Source organism: Rhea pennata, unplaced genomic scaffold, assembly GCF_028389875.1.
Source record: "Rhea pennata isolate bPtePen1 unplaced genomic scaffold, bPtePen1.pri scaffold_33, whole genome shotgun sequence".
Classification (NCBI taxonomy): domain Eukaryota; kingdom Metazoa; phylum Chordata; class Aves; order Rheiformes; family Rheidae; genus Rhea; species Rhea pennata.
Window position 1 is genome coordinate 1,655,506 of NW_026907680.1, and position 16,835 is coordinate 1,672,340.

The 16,835-nt window shown below is 40.9% G+C and overlaps 2 protein-coding genes across 2 annotated transcripts in view; one reads left to right on the plus strand and one right to left on the minus strand.

Moving 5' to 3' along the window:
* Positions 1 to 844: 844 nt before the first annotated feature.
* Positions 845 to 3,503, plus strand: LOC134154688 (uncharacterized; the record flags this gene model as incomplete). Its single annotated transcript, XM_062601370.1, is given in 3 exon segments — positions 845 to 1,432; positions 1,435 to 1,779; positions 3,030 to 3,503. Coding segments are annotated over 3 exon segments (1,407 nt in total), but the record flags the coding sequence as incomplete, so codon positions are not given.
* Positions 3,504 to 5,630: 2,127 nt separating this feature from the next.
* The window catches only part of LOC134154689 (transmembrane protein 209-like), a 43,804-nt gene continuing 32,599 nt past the window's right edge, over positions 5,631 to 16,835 (minus strand). The window contains exons 4-15 of the mRNA XM_062601371.1: positions 16,374 to 16,505; positions 15,150 to 15,388; positions 14,530 to 14,738; positions 13,886 to 14,057; positions 12,862 to 12,933; positions 11,629 to 11,725; positions 9,941 to 10,066; positions 9,407 to 9,504; positions 7,368 to 7,482; positions 7,170 to 7,267; positions 6,277 to 6,350; positions 5,631 to 5,685 (exon numbers count right to left, since the gene is read on the minus strand). Coding sequence (XP_062457355.1) covers positions 5,631 to 5,685; positions 6,277 to 6,350; positions 7,170 to 7,267; positions 7,368 to 7,482; positions 9,407 to 9,504; positions 9,941 to 10,066; positions 11,629 to 11,725; positions 12,862 to 12,933; positions 13,886 to 14,057; positions 14,530 to 14,738; positions 15,150 to 15,388; positions 16,374 to 16,505 — 1,487 coding nt within the window. The remainder of the gene's footprint in view (positions 5,686 to 6,276; positions 6,351 to 7,169; positions 7,268 to 7,367; positions 7,483 to 9,406; positions 9,505 to 9,940; positions 10,067 to 11,628; positions 11,726 to 12,861; positions 12,934 to 13,885; positions 14,058 to 14,529; positions 14,739 to 15,149; positions 15,389 to 16,373; positions 16,506 to 16,835) is intronic.

A 16,835-nucleotide genomic window follows, 5' to 3' on the forward strand; every position in this document is an offset into this window, starting at 1 on the left:
GCAGTATCAACAGCTAATCTTATACGGGTTTCGGTACAGAGTTCCGAAACCAAAGAACGCATCAAAACTGTATGAAGTAAAGCAAGGGCCTGAAGAAAATCCCTCGGCTTTTTATGAAAGATTATGCGAAAGAGCCAGAAAATGGACAGACCTGGATCCAAATGAGGAAGCAAATCAAAGGCTGTTTAATATGCTCTTCATTGGCTAGTCAGCTCAGGATATTAGAAAGAAGCTGCAGAAGGTAGATGGAGCTGGGGGAATGTCTATTCCACAGCTGATAGAAATAGCGTATAAGGTATAGAATAATCGAGATGAAAAGAGAACAAGAGAAATCGAATGAAACTGCAGGCTTCTCTCCTGGCAGCTGTCCAGAGGAATGAATTCCAAGGCAGGGGCAGGGGAAGCAGGAGAGGTAACAGAGGAGGAAGAGGTGGAAGGGGAGGGAGTCCAGGAGGAGGCCTCCCTAGACCCGCTTTGGGTCCAAATCAATGTGCAATTTTGTAGGCAGGAAGGGCACTGGAAAGATGAATGTCCAAATCGAAGAAGGATAACAAAGCTACAGAGCCCAGCAAACACCAACCTAATTATGTTAGAGGAGTCACATATGGAATGAAGGGGACCGGGGGAGAAATATAGTATTTCCTCAGCTGATCCCCTGGTTCCAGTAAAGCTGGGGAAAGAAACTATAGATTTTTTATTAGATAGTGGAGCCACTCATTCACTGATAACTATTTGTAAAGGACCCTTAAGTAAGACTGCTACCACCATTGTTGGGGCTACGGGAAGGAAAGCTTTGAGGCCATTTTTGCAACCAATGGAGTGCATGACTGGAGGTACTAAATTGACTCATGAATTTCTCTCTATGCCAGAGTGTCCCCTCCCTTTATTAGGATGGGATTTACTATGCAAACTGAATGCGCAGGTGACCTTTTCTGAGAGTTCCGTGCAGCTCCACAGCCCTCCAGAATCGGCATGGAGAGCACAAATCTGCCTTTTGATGGGATCGGCTCCAGACGATAACAGTGCAAGTATCCCTTCAAGTGTATTGGATGCGGTGATTCCCTTGGTTTGGGCCTCAACAAAGCCAGGCAAAGCAAAAAACGCGACTCCAGTCAAAATAGAGCTGCAACCAGGAGCGAAGCCAGTTAGGGTGCATCAGTACCCTATCAAGCTAGAAGCACGTAGAGGATTGGAACCCCTAATTAATGCCTTCTTGCAATATGGCTTGCTTAGAGAGTGTCAGTCTGAATTCAATACACCAATCCTGCCGGTAAGGAAACCGCACTCCCAAGAATATCGACTGGTCCAGGACCTGAGGGCAGTGAATCAAATAACAGAAGATATCCATCCAAGTGTGCCAAACCCATATACTCTTTTAGCCTCGGTGCCTGAGACTAACAATTGTTTTACAGTGCGAGATTTAAAAGATGCCTTTTTTTCTGTATTCCTATAGAAGAACAAAGCCAGACAATTTTCACCTTTGAATGGGAAAGTCCCACTACAAGGAGGAAGGAGCAGTTATGCTGGACGGTTCTTCCTCTAGGATTCAAGGACAGCCCTACCGTGTTTGGTGAGATCTTGGCCAAAGAACTAGCCCAATGGCAGGAAGGTAACAAAAATGTCACTCTTTTACAGTATGTGGATGACATTTTGAGTGGAGCGGATTCAGAGCAAATATGTTTAGAGGCGACAGTGAGTCTGTTCAATTTTTTGGGACTTGCCGGGTATCGTGTTTCAAAGAAAAAGGCTCAGATTGCGAAGAAGGAAGTCCAATATCTTGGATTTAAAATATCAAAAGGAGACCGTGCACTAGGAGCGGAAAGAAAAGAGGCTATATGCCGAATTGCAGGACCCCGCACAAAAAGACAGCTGAGGGGATTCTTGGGAATGGCAGGATTTTGCCGTATATGGATCCCTAATTTTGTGCTGATAACTAAACCTTTATATGCAGCCCTAAAGGGTCCGGAGGAATGGTTAGAGCGGACCCCAGAATGCCGTGCTAGTTTCGATGAAATAAAAAAGAAATTGACGGAAGCTCCAGCACTGGGACTCCCAGATATGGCTAAACCCTTTCAATTGTATGTGCATGAGCGGCAGCAGGTGGCCTCGGGAGTAATGACCCAAATGCTTGGGAGCCGGAAAAGACCGGTGGCATATCTTTCTAAACAATTAGACAAAGTAAGTAAAGGATGGCCGGCCTGCCTCCAGGCTATAGCAGCCACCGTCTTTATTAATACAAGAGGCCCGCACATTGACTGTGGGTAGCAGCTTTGTACAGAATGGAGAGAGAAAGGCTGGATATGCAGTAGTGACTCAGTGGAAAGAAGTAGAAGCTAAACCATTGCCACAAAACACCTCAGCAAGAAAGGCTGAAATCATTGCCCTTTTACGAGCCCTTGAAATCGGAAAGGGCCAAAGAGTAAATATAGATACTGACTCAAAGTATGCTTTTGGGGTAGTTCACACTCATGGAGCGATTTGGAAAGAACGAGGGCTCTTAAATTCTCAAGGAAGTAATATCAAGTATGGACAAGAGATATTAAGATTGTTCAAAGCAATAATGGAACCCAAAGAAGTAGCTATAATGCGTTGCAAAGCCCACCAGAAGGGAAATAGTGAAGTGACACAAGGAAACAGGAGAGCAGATATGGCAGCCAAAAAGGCAGCACTAGCAGGACAGGTGATTGGAGCTTTATTACCCAGTAGAAAAATACAGGTGAGACGTCCTGAATATTCAGACAAAGAAAATCAGTTGGCATAAAGGCTAGAATGTACAAAAAATGCTAAAGGGTGGTGAGTCACCCCAAATGGACAAGTTTTAACTACAGCCAAAATGATGGAAGTGCTCCTCAAGAGACTGCATGAAGAAACTCACATGGGAGCAGATGCTATGATAAGCAGCGTAAAAAAGATATGCTGTGGGATCAAAGATGCTATCAAATGCTGACCTTATTGTAAGGAGATGCCCCACCTGTTGTGCAACTAACCCCAAAATTCAGAAGAAACCACCTATGGGAGAACTAAGAAGAGGATTAACCCCAGGGGAACACTGGCAGATCGATTTCTCTCAATTGCCTAAATGTGGTCGGTTTAAAGATTTACTTGTTTTGGTAGATACATTTTCTGGCTGGCCAGAAGCCTTCCCATGCTCCACCAATCGTGCAAAAGAGGTAATTAAGATTTTACTAAAAGAGATAGTTCCTCGATTTGTGATTCCTGAAGGTATATCCTCAGATAATGGACCTCATTTTATTTCAGAGGTGGTTCAAGGAACATCCAGATTTTTACAGATGAAATGGGAATTACACACTCCATGCAGACTCCAGTCTAGCGGTAAGGTAGAAAGAATGAACCAAACACTTAAAAGACATATTTCAAGACTGTGTCAGGAAACCCATCTTAAATGGGTAGATGTATTACCAATGGCCTTGATGAGAATAAGAATAACCCCAAGAATAAAAAAGGGAGTAAGCCCTTTTGAAACACTTTATGGGAAACCTTACCCAATTAATGAAATAGGGGGACGAAGTGATCAAATGCATGTAAGAGGGGAAGAAATGTTGAGAGAGTATTTATTGTCTTTGTCTCGGGTACTAACATCTTTACATAGGTACCTTAATCAACGTACCCCCCTTCCATTGGACTCCCCTGTGCATGACTTCAAGCCTGGGCATCTAGTTTATATTCGGACATGGAAAGAAGAACCACTAAGAGAAAAGTGGAAAGGACCTTACCTGGTGCTTCTGACAACTCCTACTGCAGTAAAGGTGGAGGGAATAAGTTCCTGGACCCACTATTCCCGAATACAGAAGGCACCTTTGAATGACTCGTGGACTGCCACACCCACAAGATAGCTCCCAAGAGAAGAACACAGAAGTTACAAAAGTGATGAACTGCACTTGGAAAATTGAACTCTTTTATATGGAAATAGAGTGCTCTTAAGTGTTATTAGGTGTTATTTTGCATTCTGATAGTATTGTTAATTATAGATAGAGCTGATTTACAAGAATATTGATTTGTTTAATTTAATTTGTTTGCTATAGAGTTAAGATGGAAAATGAGGACATTGTTAACTTTGTTATGCACGCTCATTGGTAGAGCTAACCTGATTTTGTAGCTTATACGGGCCTTCAGAAAAAGTGACTCAGATTACTGCTTGCTTCTCTATCCCCAGATCTCCTGGATTACCCATGCCATGGGAAATACTTAGAATTAACTTAACATTCATGTAAGAATAATTGAAGTTGTTTAAATGAGACTTGCTAGATAAGTGATATTAACAAGTCTCAGAGGGGGGAATTCTTAGAGAAATATCCCCCCCCTTAAAAAGCAGGGCCCGCTCTTTGAAACAAAGGCAAGTGTTTTCCCCCAAAAGACAATTCCGCAGAAGGGGAACGGCGGCAGGCACAGGCATGGTGAGACGCTCGCGCAGGCGTCGTTCCGCAGCGGGGACGTTCCACTGCTGCCCGAGCTTTGAGACCGTCACTGCAACGGGAACCGCAGCTTGCCCGGTGGCCCCAGAGCTTGACTCGTTCCCGAGAAGCCGGAGGCTCTGGCCAGGCGGCGGCCGCTCGCCCCCAGGGGAAAAAAAGAGAAAAAAGCCATTTCTGGGCACGCTCTGGCAAGGCAGCAGGAACTTCGGGGTGTTCCCTGAAGTTCCTGGGATGAGCCCACGCAGGTGTATCCACTCTGGTTTCATGCAGGGATGCTGAAGCCACATGCCACTCTGCAAGGCCCTAAAAGTAAGGAGCTGCTAGCAGAAAAGCTAACATGAGAAATAAAAGAATTTTTAAAAAATTAAAAAGCAAAGGCAGGGTAACGTTCTAGTCGTACTCAATCACCCACAACATCTTCTGTCTCGTAAGATGGTCACATTTGAATGGTAGGGTTATTTTGTTTTGTTTTAAATCTATTTTAAAAATACCTACTGAAACCAGCAAGTCAAAAAGTTTTCTCTTTCCCTTATATCTGCAGTGGAGACACCTGAAGCATCCAGAGAGGTCACAAAATCCAATTATTCCAATGAGCAGGGATAAAAGACAACGTCCTTTCAGATCGCATCTAATTAAATTAACCAAAAATCGGTTTAAGCGCTAACTTGGCGCCTGTTATGCCCGTCTGGAATCTCTTGGATCTTGTGAATCCGGCAGTTGGCCGCGTTGCAGTAACTGTCTTTTCAAGGGACTGCTCGCCAGCGAGCGGCTGGGTACAACTGCGGGAGACACGTCCCAGCTGCGCTGCTGCATTCCACCCTCAAACGCGGCAAGCGCGGGTTCATTGCTGAGCCCTGCGGTCAGTTAAGCTCTTTAGAGTGCTTGAAGAGTAAATGCAACAGAAATAGCAAGGGGGGTTTAAATACGATTTGTTAAGGTGAGGAGCCAAATAGAAAAGACCTGCCTGGAGTTCCTGTTTAGATACATTTCATCAGTAAAAAACAATACAACGTTTTACAGAGTATCCTCCCCAAAACTGTACAGAAATTACAAACATTTCCCCTCTGTCCATAAAGCAGAGTTTAAATTATCCCATTTCATAGTCCATATTCAAGGCAACAAGTGAAACGATGCTGCTCAGTTCGTCTTGTAGGAGAAGCAGGATCGTTCTTCTGAGCTGCAGTCCTGCTAGAGATGTTACTCTCCAAACACCCCTAGAACGTTGACTCCTGATGCACCAAAATTCACTCGCCTGCAAAAACAGCATTATAACGATAAGACACAAGTAAGTTAAAGCTCCTATTTAAAACAAATCTTCATTACAAGAAAAACTGCCAATCCCACACATCAGCATTTTAACATTTATGTAGGTATCGTGTTTCACCTCGAATTAAAGACAGCTCTTTCAGAACAAAAAAGTCCGGACATTGCTTTTATGTCAGTGCAGCTTTCACTGTGCACTCGAAACTCCTCTTGTTATGCCAAAAACAAGAGATTACAGCACTATGGCAGTGTCTGTCTCCTGTTTATAAATAGCACAGTACTTCTAGCAAGAAGGTAGCAACCTGGTTGTCTGGCCAAGGCCACTGTTCCGCAGCATGGACTCCACAGGATTTTTCAGCCAGGACAAGACCAAAGAAAAGCACAAAACATTTCCTGCACGCTCATGCACACAAAACTGACATGATTTTGTAAAAAGGCTGCCATTACTTAAAATGAGAAGAGCATTTTAATTCCATCAGTATCGTCCTATGATAGCAACTTCAGTTACGGTATTTCAAAACAGAAAGCTCCTGCTCGGATCTCGTGCGCAGCGCAATGATACGGAACGTTTGACACTTACCCAAGCATCCCAGATTCTTTTGTCTTTATGATGTACAGAAACATAAGCAATGTATGGAACATGTTGTTTCTGCCCTGAATACCACAGGAAGAGAAAAAACTTGGAAATGAAATCACATGCAAACAACCATACTAATATCTTAGAATGTCTTATTTAAAACAACTGTCATCCCCTGTCCTGATCTTAGGTGGAGCAGCACAATTTTTCCTTCAAAACGTTTTGCAAGATACATATACTGCAGTGCGAGCCCTGTTGGCCTGTTATATCATCAGAGATGAGAAAAAACTATAACAGAGACCTCGCGAAATGGTATTACAGCTTAGACTGCTGGGGTTTTGCCTCAATTCTTATCTTTCAATTAGGCAAACACCAGAAAAAGACCAAGCTTGTTTTCTAGATGGATTATCACCCTCAAATATTTTTAAATGCTTTTTAAAAGAGCTTTTCTGAAATCAGAAAATCAAGTCACAATCGGGGCTCAATAATAAAATCAAGATGTACAGGAAAAGTCTAGTATTTTGATATTGAGATTAGATGTTTCCCTCCAAAAACTCTTACAGACAAGCATCAGTCTTGTTGGCAATGAGGAATAGCAACACACCTCAGAGCTTACATAAATTAGGATTTTAGAATAAATCATCAGAAAATAAACAACAAGAGGAAGCTGCTGCCTGGGCACTGATGTACCTAAGTTAGGCACTGAAGCTATCATTCAGCAGCAGACTAAATACCACACGATGGTCAAAGATTGTGGTAACATTTGCTTTCTGCACTGAGCCAGCCTACATATTCAATAGATGTGGCTAGTTCCAAAGGAAAAGGAAGAATGAAAAAGAAACAGATCAGGTCTGCTCAAGGTTTCCTGACAGCAGAAAAAACTAACACGATCATACCTCGGGCAGATTGTAGACCTGGCGGTGGTAGATCAGCTCATAGTGGGGTGGATTGATGTTGCTTTGGTAGATGCAAAATACATTTTCATTTGTAATGTCTGTGAATTAAAGTTTTAAAATAAGATAGGGATTTTAAGAGCGCTGATGGGATTCAAGCAGGAAACAGCAGCTAAACAAGCAGTCCAAGAATGCCAATACCTGGTTTATCTGGTGTTTGAACAAAGTGTTGGGCAGTGAAGGTTTTGCCATCGGGGTATTTGGGGCTAGGGGGCAGTCTGGCATCGAGGTAAGTGCAGAATATGTGCATAAGGATCTGTGCAAACAAAAACAAATCTCATTTTAGTATCATTAAGAAGACTGACAGGACAGCAGCTTTCTTTCCATAATCTCAGACATTAGTTAGGGTATTTGAGAGTCTGTTGCTGCATCATGGACTTAATTAATCCCACCATGTTTAGAAGCCCAAGGCAGCTTAACACTTAGAGCACTGAATTCAATGGTCCAGGGCACGCCACAGACATCAAGACAAGTTTATTCTTCCTGTAAATGAAACCCTTTCAGTCACAACACGTTAAAAAGGTGCTGCATGTGAACTGAACTCCTGACATACAAGTAACTATCTTCACATCTCACAGAATTTGCAAAGTCACAGATCTGAATAGCATGTATAGGACAAACTACAAGATACCTGATTTCATGATGGTTTCTACGCTAGCTGCAAAGATTTGGCTTAGAGAGGCCGATCCGATCTAATGACAACTTTTCCAAACACTACACTTACCCAGCAAGTTGCTCATCTCTTGTCAAAAATGGCAAAACAAAATCAATGGACAAACTTGAACTGCTCATGAATCTTACCAGCTTTCAACATTTTGGAAGAAAGTCCTAGAACAAGTATCTTCTTAGCTAACAGCGAGAAAATCGCAGTACTGCATGTTGTATTTTAACTCTTACAGTAGACTTCTCAACATTCTTTGGGTGCAGCGTGACCAAATTACTCTGTAGTATGATACCTCCTGTGTTCAACATAGGATTTGTTTGGCAGACAGAAGAATTTCTATGGGCTAAATGCCCAAAGCCTCAAGAGGTCTAGCAGAAATTATTGCTTTAAGTTGCATGCAATGAGACTAACATTACCGTTAAAAACTCTTCATTTGGCACTTATTGTCTTAAGTTAATGCCAAAGCTTCGAGACAAGTGTTCAATATTAATTTCATCTGTTATATCAGAACTTCTTTCCCAGAATCTTTACAAGTTTAGTACATTGTCCAATACTACCTCTCTTAGCTGGTTTCATTAAAAGACAATGAATTCAGGGTGTGATGGTCTGTGTTACGCTTGTCATTCCCAAATATTTAGTCATCTTCACAACTAGAAAATCAAATCTTATTTCAAGACAGATTTTGCTCAGCTTTAGCTTCCAGCAATTCAATCTTGTTGCATCTTTGTCAGCAAGGTTGTAAAACTTGCATATGAATCTTCTTTCTGCTTCTCCCCAGTAACTGAACATCTACAGAGGGAATCAAATCACCTGAACTCTCCTTTCAAATACAGAGTTCAACTGAAGAGTCACACGTGAAGCTTGTTCTCCACTACTTGGATTATCTTGTGGCCTTTCTTTTATCTATTTCAGTTGAATTTTCAAGTCACTGTATTCACTGAAGTGCTTTCTCCTGACCTTTTGCATTAATTGGCTAAGCATGACTACAAGTCTGTTCTCAAGTAAGATAATGTAATGCCTGTGGATCTCTCAAGAAATTACTGAATTAAATAAACATGAAGACACGCCACTTAATCCGTTTGTTCTTCTAACCATTACAGCACAGGAAAATTTTAAGGTTCATCTTGCATGAGAAATTATGAGGTTTGGTTAAAGCAGACTTTTTTTTTTTTTTTCTTTTTTTTTTTAATAAGGTAAGAATATTGCTCTAACAAATCCGCAACCTTCTGTCAGGTTGCTCCCAAAACAGTTACCTGACTGACATCTCAGATGAGTCTAAATAAGAGGCCGGCTTAAGACTAAGACATGAAATCGCATTTTTGTGATCTGCACAATGTCCAATCCCATTTGCATTATTCCTTGCATAATTTCACTGACTACAATGGGATTATCAGGATAGGGAGGCAAACAGGATTTTGACCATGTTCCTCAAAAGACTTAATTGCTACCACACACAAAAATCTACCCTGAAAGACACCCTTTAGGAAGTTATATTAAGCCTTCTTTGAAAACTTACAGCACAGTCAGTGGGCAAGTCAGCATCCCACTTACGGCCCTTGAAATCTCCTCCTCTGTTCCATCGGAATGAGCTCATGTATCCTCCCTGAGAAAGCTCTGAAAAAACAAAATTTATTCAGCTACTGGAGGTTGAAGGTGCAAGAAGGACATATTTGACACTAGCTTCAAGAACACTGCATGTATTTTCAGTGCACAAAATAGGAAAAATTAAACTAAGGAAGTGCTTATAAAGATATAAAGTTAGGGGAGTGGAGTTTACAAGGTATTTTTTATTGGTAATTAATGAAGGGATTAAATAGGACACTTCACACCCCAAACTGAGAGAAGAAATAAAAACTTCCATGCCAAGTCCCACATCATTACATTGGTATGAAAAGAGGAAGTTGCAAAAACTACCTCTGCTACTTGAAAAGCAGCTCTTCTCCCTGCTGTGACTGTAGTTCAAACCTCTTAATTGACGGGGTATCTGACACCACCGACGCTTGACCCAGCTAACGGAAACGTTTTAAAGTCAGTATGGTTGACCACATACCTTTGACCCTTTCAACCAAATACTCTTGGTTCGCTGCAATATCCAAATACTGCATTATAGCGTACAGAGTTGGCATGACTGGAGCTTTAACAAGCGCTGCTTGTTTCAGATTGCTGATGCTGGCTTCTGCATGCGACAAGAGCCAGCACGACATCTGCATCCACGACAGAAATTTGAACATCCTCCCTTACAAGGCATTAACAAATGCAATGTTACAAGGAGGAACTGGCTTTTTTGTCTCACTATTTACTAAGGTAACTTACTAAGATAATTTACTAAGATTTATACAAAGTTAACAGCTTATCCAATACTCCAAATGTTTGTTTCCAATCCCAGTGAAGTACTAGCTGTCTCCCTTAAACCACAGAACATAAACGCTATGCAGCACTGTGCGGTCGCAAAAGACGACAGACCCTTATCTGAAGGGCTTGCATTCCAAAAGAAAACAGAAACCTATAGTGTGAAAAAGGGAAGAAGTAACATCCATTTTACAGAGCAGTAGGAGGGCAGCAAGGTGGAGATGAGGTCAGTAAGTGATCAGTTTTTCACAGGCACCACAACAGATGCAGATCTTGAGGACAAACTACAAACAGGCCAAAAAAAAGTAGGCTTTGTTTAAATGAAGCCTATCAAATCCTGCTCTTGATTGAGGGGGATATGCATGTGATAGGGCAACAGAAGGAGTTCCTTCAGAGTTGCACTATGAAATTTTAGCTAGAATTCTAGCTCATCAAAATGCTTAAAAAGGAGGGGGGGGACCCCAAAACAGCAAAAATCAACTGCCCCAACCAAAAGATCTTTTCTTCTAATGCCCATAGCTCTCCAAAATCCACCTGAGATTATCCTCCCCAACCCCACTTAGTGCTACACCTAGTACTTAAATAATCTTTAATGTATCTTAATCTTAAAATGATCTTAGATCTTAAATGCAAACGATTAATAGCCTATCTCTGATAACAGAACTATTCTAAGTTAAAATAAATAAATAAATAAACTTTAATGTATCTTAACCTTAAAATGATCTTAGATCTTAAATGCAAACGATTAATCGCCTGTGATAACAGAATTAATTTAAGTTAAAATAAATAAATAAATAAATACTTCCTAGGTCTATAGATTTATTATTATCACAGTCATAAGATGACTTCTCAGTTCTTAAACACTATTTGGATACAATGTATCACATCTAAGTTTTCATAAAACTTTTTGTGGCCTGTTTGCTTTCAGACAAGATAGCAGGTAACAATTTAAGGAAGGAACAGCAATAGGTTTTTCAGGAAGTAGCTGATTTTAAGGAAGTTTGGAAAGACACATACTAACGTAGACAGAGAGGGCTGACAGGCAACCATCCTTGCAACGTGTGATAGTTTTCTGACAGTTTAAGATACAAGGATGTTAATCTGAGCCTTTAACTCTCCAGGAATGAATTCAGAGGAAACAAGAGGCTTAAGAATTTTATGCTATTGCAGCATCAGCATGCCTTTATCAGTATTTCCAGAAATCCTATGAAGAATCCTTCCAGTTTAGTAAAATGCATTACATGAAGCAAAGATCACACCAATACAAACAGGAAACGGAACTGTAATTCTTAGCAGACTTGTTTTCTATACTACCTATGCAGTGCCCTGCTATGGGGTGGCCTGCTACCAACCACCACAGGGAACCCCCCAGTTACTCTATCATCATACCTCCAACCTGCATTTCTGGGTACCCCGTTCTTCTCAGCTGACTGCTCACAGACTCAATCTCTTGTACAAGTGGCACTAAAATAGTCTCATTAATCCACTAGGAAAGAGAAATGCAAAAATTAAAAAGCTTAGAAGCAACAAGAATGTGACAAAAATGTTAGTTTACTCTCTAGTCAGCATCACTGTTACAATCACAAAGGAGTTTAACAACAGGAACTTTGAAGTCAACCAAAGAGGAAAAGTAATTAAGAGCTCCAATTTAGATAGGGGTGATTGGCTCTAGAAAGACCCTCTAAAATGCCAAAAATTCACTATAGAGGACTTGGGAAAACAAATCTCCAGAAAGCAGTGATACTGATAAAGCTTTCCTGAACAATGAGAAAAGGGGTATTCTGAGGCACTGCACGACACTCATAGTGGTAATTTAAACTTTCATGGGTCCACTCCCTCTCAAAACCCTTTCAGGAAATGAAGGGCCTGATAAACACAATATGTGACACTTGTATGTGACACGATTTGGGAACTGAAGCCAAGCTGCCTGTAGGTTTATGAACAGATGCTTAGGAATCTGCTACAGAACAGTCATAACCCCACATCTCATAGAAATCTTTTACTTTTCACTCGTCCCACTACTTAGAAGAACTACATACGTGATAGTTGCTGACTGAAGGGGTAATTCAAAGTTAGGCTTACAAATTATTTTGTCATAGTATGTGATTGTATTTCCTCTGCTAAAGCAATTGCCTAAGACCAAAATTTTCTTTTTGTTTTTTTATTACACTCCTCAAGGCTGTTGGAAAAAGTCAACGGGCTGGCATTTCCCATGCTTTATTTGAGTCCAGAAGGAGTTTGAAATACAGGAGAAAAAAAACAGAAAAAATTCAGAAAATTGGGTTGTAGAAAGAAAAAACAAGTCTTTTCACATCCACTGTGTGTTAAGATGCACGTGTCTTCATTCAAAGGTGGGTGAACTTTACAGCTGTAAAGTTTTCAGAACAGAAAACACCTAGGTCAGCAAGTGCAAAAGTTCAGGTTGAAAATGTGTCCTAATACTTCTTTGTTACAAGCATGCTGTTCTAGTCTCCATGTCCAAGCCCACCCTAATCCTCAAATAGACTCAAATATGTAATTCTTTTCACTTCCTTAGGTATACATGGAGCACTGAGGTACTTTTTCATTCTGCTGTACCTATTCTAACAGCAAGAACAGGCAGTTCATAGGGACAGGACTTACACTTCTGAACCTAGCGGTCCAGGAATCCAGGTAATCAAGCTGTCGTCGATTCACAATCACCCTTGCCCAAACCTATGGAAAGAACATTATTACCTACATACAGCAACCTAACAGAATACTAAAGAGTTTTTAGGGCCTAAGACGTTTTCTGACCGCAGCCACAGCACATAATTCAAATTGCATTTGTTCCAGAACTCTCATCTAATGGCTGTATCATGTGAATTCTACAGTAGCTTACCATACTACTCTCCTACTCTCTGTTCACAGTACACTAAATCTCCCGTGAGTCCAAACGCACAGTTTTGCGTTCCCTGCTCTGTTAGGATAAAATTGGTCCAAGTTGCAGGGTAGACTAAGTTAATGTACGACATAAAGAAAACAGATCAAATTTAATTAAAAGCTACGTTAATGACATTCTTTTGAATCAGACTTATTCCAGACACAAATGTAAAGGAGAACAATTTTACACACCTTCAACTATTTCACTACATTAGGTACAGGTCAGTTTCCAGTCATTTTTTATGTCACAAGTTTATTTTATCCAGAGTACAAAATGGTAAAAAAAAGTTCCGCAACCACCATTCTTGAGTTGAACTCGAAGTCTGTCTGTTCTCAGACACACAGTAATATTAAACAACTTCAGATAAAATAATTCTGAAGAGTTGGCCAAACCAACAGAAGTTTCCAGCTTTCCACCGTGGCCTACACGGTGAGTATTAGTTAATTACAAAGACCACAAAGCATGAAACCTGAAATTCTCTCAGGAGTCACTTTTCCACCTAAACACAGGTACCTTGTTCACCAAGGAAGAAATCATTTTACAATTTTACAATTGTAAAATTTTACAGTCCGGAATTTGAAATGTATACCCCTTGTGGCAAAAAGTCTTACAAGCTGTATGAAGATGGTTAAATGCTATAGGATTTCTCCCTTTCTAGCACTGTTGACGGAGTTCACATTTGGATGGAGCCACATATTTTAGAGCCCTGTTTTTCTCTCTTGGCTCCTTTGGTGCTGAGCTTACTTCTTCTGCAGTCAGTGGAGAGCTCAGACGAGCTTCGTCCTTGTGTGCTGATGGAGCTTGGGGCATGCAAGCCACCTGATACTGGTACTTTCTCAGCACCTGTGCTTGCTCTACTAAGGAACGGCTGTAGTTCCAAAAGGCTGGGCTGCTGGAAGGAGAGCTGGAACATGAACTTGCTGAAATGACATTGAACAGCCATAAAATTATCACCAAGTAATCACAGAAGCAACACTGCAGGCAATAGGTCACTATATTAAGGCTTTGACAGGAGAGATGTGCTCATGAATTATCATAAATACATACACCAAAATCTGTCTGCATAAACACTGATTTCATCTTTATATTAATAAGGCACTGTCCCTATCCCAGACAAAAACTGCCTGCAGGTAATTCACCACCTTTAGCTAAACTGCCTTCTCCACAAAATATCCCTCTCATCGAGGTGATAAAGCCCTTCAACTCATTGTAGTCCACTATACACAACAAATGCTACAGAGATTATTAGTATATCTATAATATAGACTAGTACTTCAGCAGCTCTCTTTCTGTGCAGGAATCTTTTCCAACTTTTCTCATCCACTCCTCATCAATAAAACCAACATCCCCTCCTTGCCAAGCTTTTCAGGCTACATGAAGTTATTTACGTACCCAATTGAAGTCTACGCTGTTTCTCTTCTTCGCTTCGAAGGTACTTTTGCAGTGACTTGCGGTCTGTGATTTCATCATCTTGACTCATACGGGAACTATACCGCATTGGTGAAAAGTGGCAACGAGACCTTAGCCCGGTGCTTTCCACTGGCCCAACACTTGAGGCATATGGTGAACCAGTAGGAGAAGAGCTGAAGCTGGAAAGCTTTGGGAAATAAAAGCAAACAGTTGTGTCACATGAGGAAAGTGAGAGTTCCATTTTGACTTTATAAACTAAATGAATAGATCGACTCAGCATAAGAATTGATTACTCTGCTGATTGCTGCTATAAAATATGCTCTCGTTTGGGGGAAGGTTTTTGCTATTTTGTAGTTACATTCTAGTTTCTTATTTTTGCTGTGCTCTGAAACAAACTAGCTACTCTAAAACAAATAAATTAACACCAGGGTAAGAGGATGAATACTGACAAGACAAATTTCATCTGCTTTGCAAACAAAGCGAACACACACACAGGACCCTCCACTGCCGGCCGCACACCTCCAATGGCTTACAGCACAACACAAGGACACGATAAGCAAAGCCAAACCATTCCCCTTGAAGCCACCTTGGTCATTACCTTACTGTAGCTGCTGCTTGGTGAATAGGTTAAAGCACTGCTATAAGAAGCGCTGTTGCTTGACAGAGCCTGCCGCTGAGGGCTGTACCCTGAGATACAACCAGAAGTAAACTTTGGACTGGCCCTGAAGGGCCGGGATGGGCTGTAACTCAGCACAGTTTGACCCTGGACTCTAGGAGAAGGCGTAGAAGAAGGGACTTTCTTCGCTGCCAGCTCATGTGCTGGAATTATTTGTACCGCTGCAATAAGCAAAAAAAACCACAATCAGCACTGTACATGCAGCAGCCCAGAACTCTCCTCCTCACTTTAAATACACAGCAAAACACACATACACAACTCTCTTCCCTTAAGGAAATTCTAGGACACTAAAAAGACTATTCTAGTCTGACCCCTACAGGATTCAGCAGTCAACCCCAAAGACATAAAAATCAGAAAACTGGGACACGTGATCATAATTCAATACAAATTCTACAATTTAAAATTTCAGTTAAATTCTACCAAGCACCTTTGCATAGCCCGAGGCAATTATTTAACTTATTTGGTCAGCTACTCTACCTGCCTGCTTCATGTGTCTTTAGCACATCTAATGTCTCATTTACCTGTGCAAACCCAGATATTACACTCCTCAGCTGCGGTGATATAACCCTACTCCCGTATCTGCCGCTCTTTCTCTGGAGGCAGCCTAGTAGTATGTAACACATTGTACTAGCACCTTGCTTTTGCTGTATTTTCAAACTCTGCCAAGTTTTTCTATATTTGACAACATCACTTAGACGTTCAGAACTTTTCAGAGCAACTGCTCTCTAGCCTGTCATTTTCAGACTGCACACTAAGGTCTCTTTTCTCTTTCTAATTTGGCGCTCTCCAGTCAGTATGATGATAGTAGGATACCAAATTTAAATACAAACCTATACACTCTGCCTTGTTCTCAATCCCATTTATAGGTTACAAATTCTTTGTCCAGCTTCATAAAGTTTAAGTCTCTCTCACTGCCCTTTAACAGCCCACTCTCCTTTTCTCCTTTTGTATTGGTTGTTTCCTCTCCACTTCTCCCCTTAATTGCTCATCAATTTATCACTTTTATTTTGAATTTTTATAGGCTGCAGTTAGTTCATCTTACTGCTCTTGTCAGATGAGGTAACTGAGAACTCACTTCACTAAAGATTCATGGGCTTGAGAAAGATATCATCTTTAAAAAAAGTATTTATAATTTATAACACCTACCTGCATTCTGCATCCCTAGAAGGATCTGCTGTCTACGAGTCATGACCAAGGTAGTTGGTGCCATTGTGTACTTGAAGTACATCCAAAAATCAAATAAGGCATTCAGACTGAACAGGGATACAAGCGCAAGCTCTATAACAAACACAAAGGTTTTTATCATGCTAGGCACCATAAACAGGAGTAACAGTAAATGATCTGAGAAAACAAGTTTATACACAAATCAAGAATAGTTTATTGTTAGGGCTACCAATAACTGCCAGTCTGAGCACGGACGTAAGACAACTTCTCCTTTTCATGCAAGAACCATTAGAGATAAATTTCCTTTCTATATTGAAATTCATTTCTGTTGCTACAATATGTATTTGTAAAAGCGAAAGGTATTTTCCAGACAGGATACAAAGCACTGCAATGAAGTTTCATGCTATTTATCAAGTGTCTTCTGCCAAACCTTCTGTCACTCGT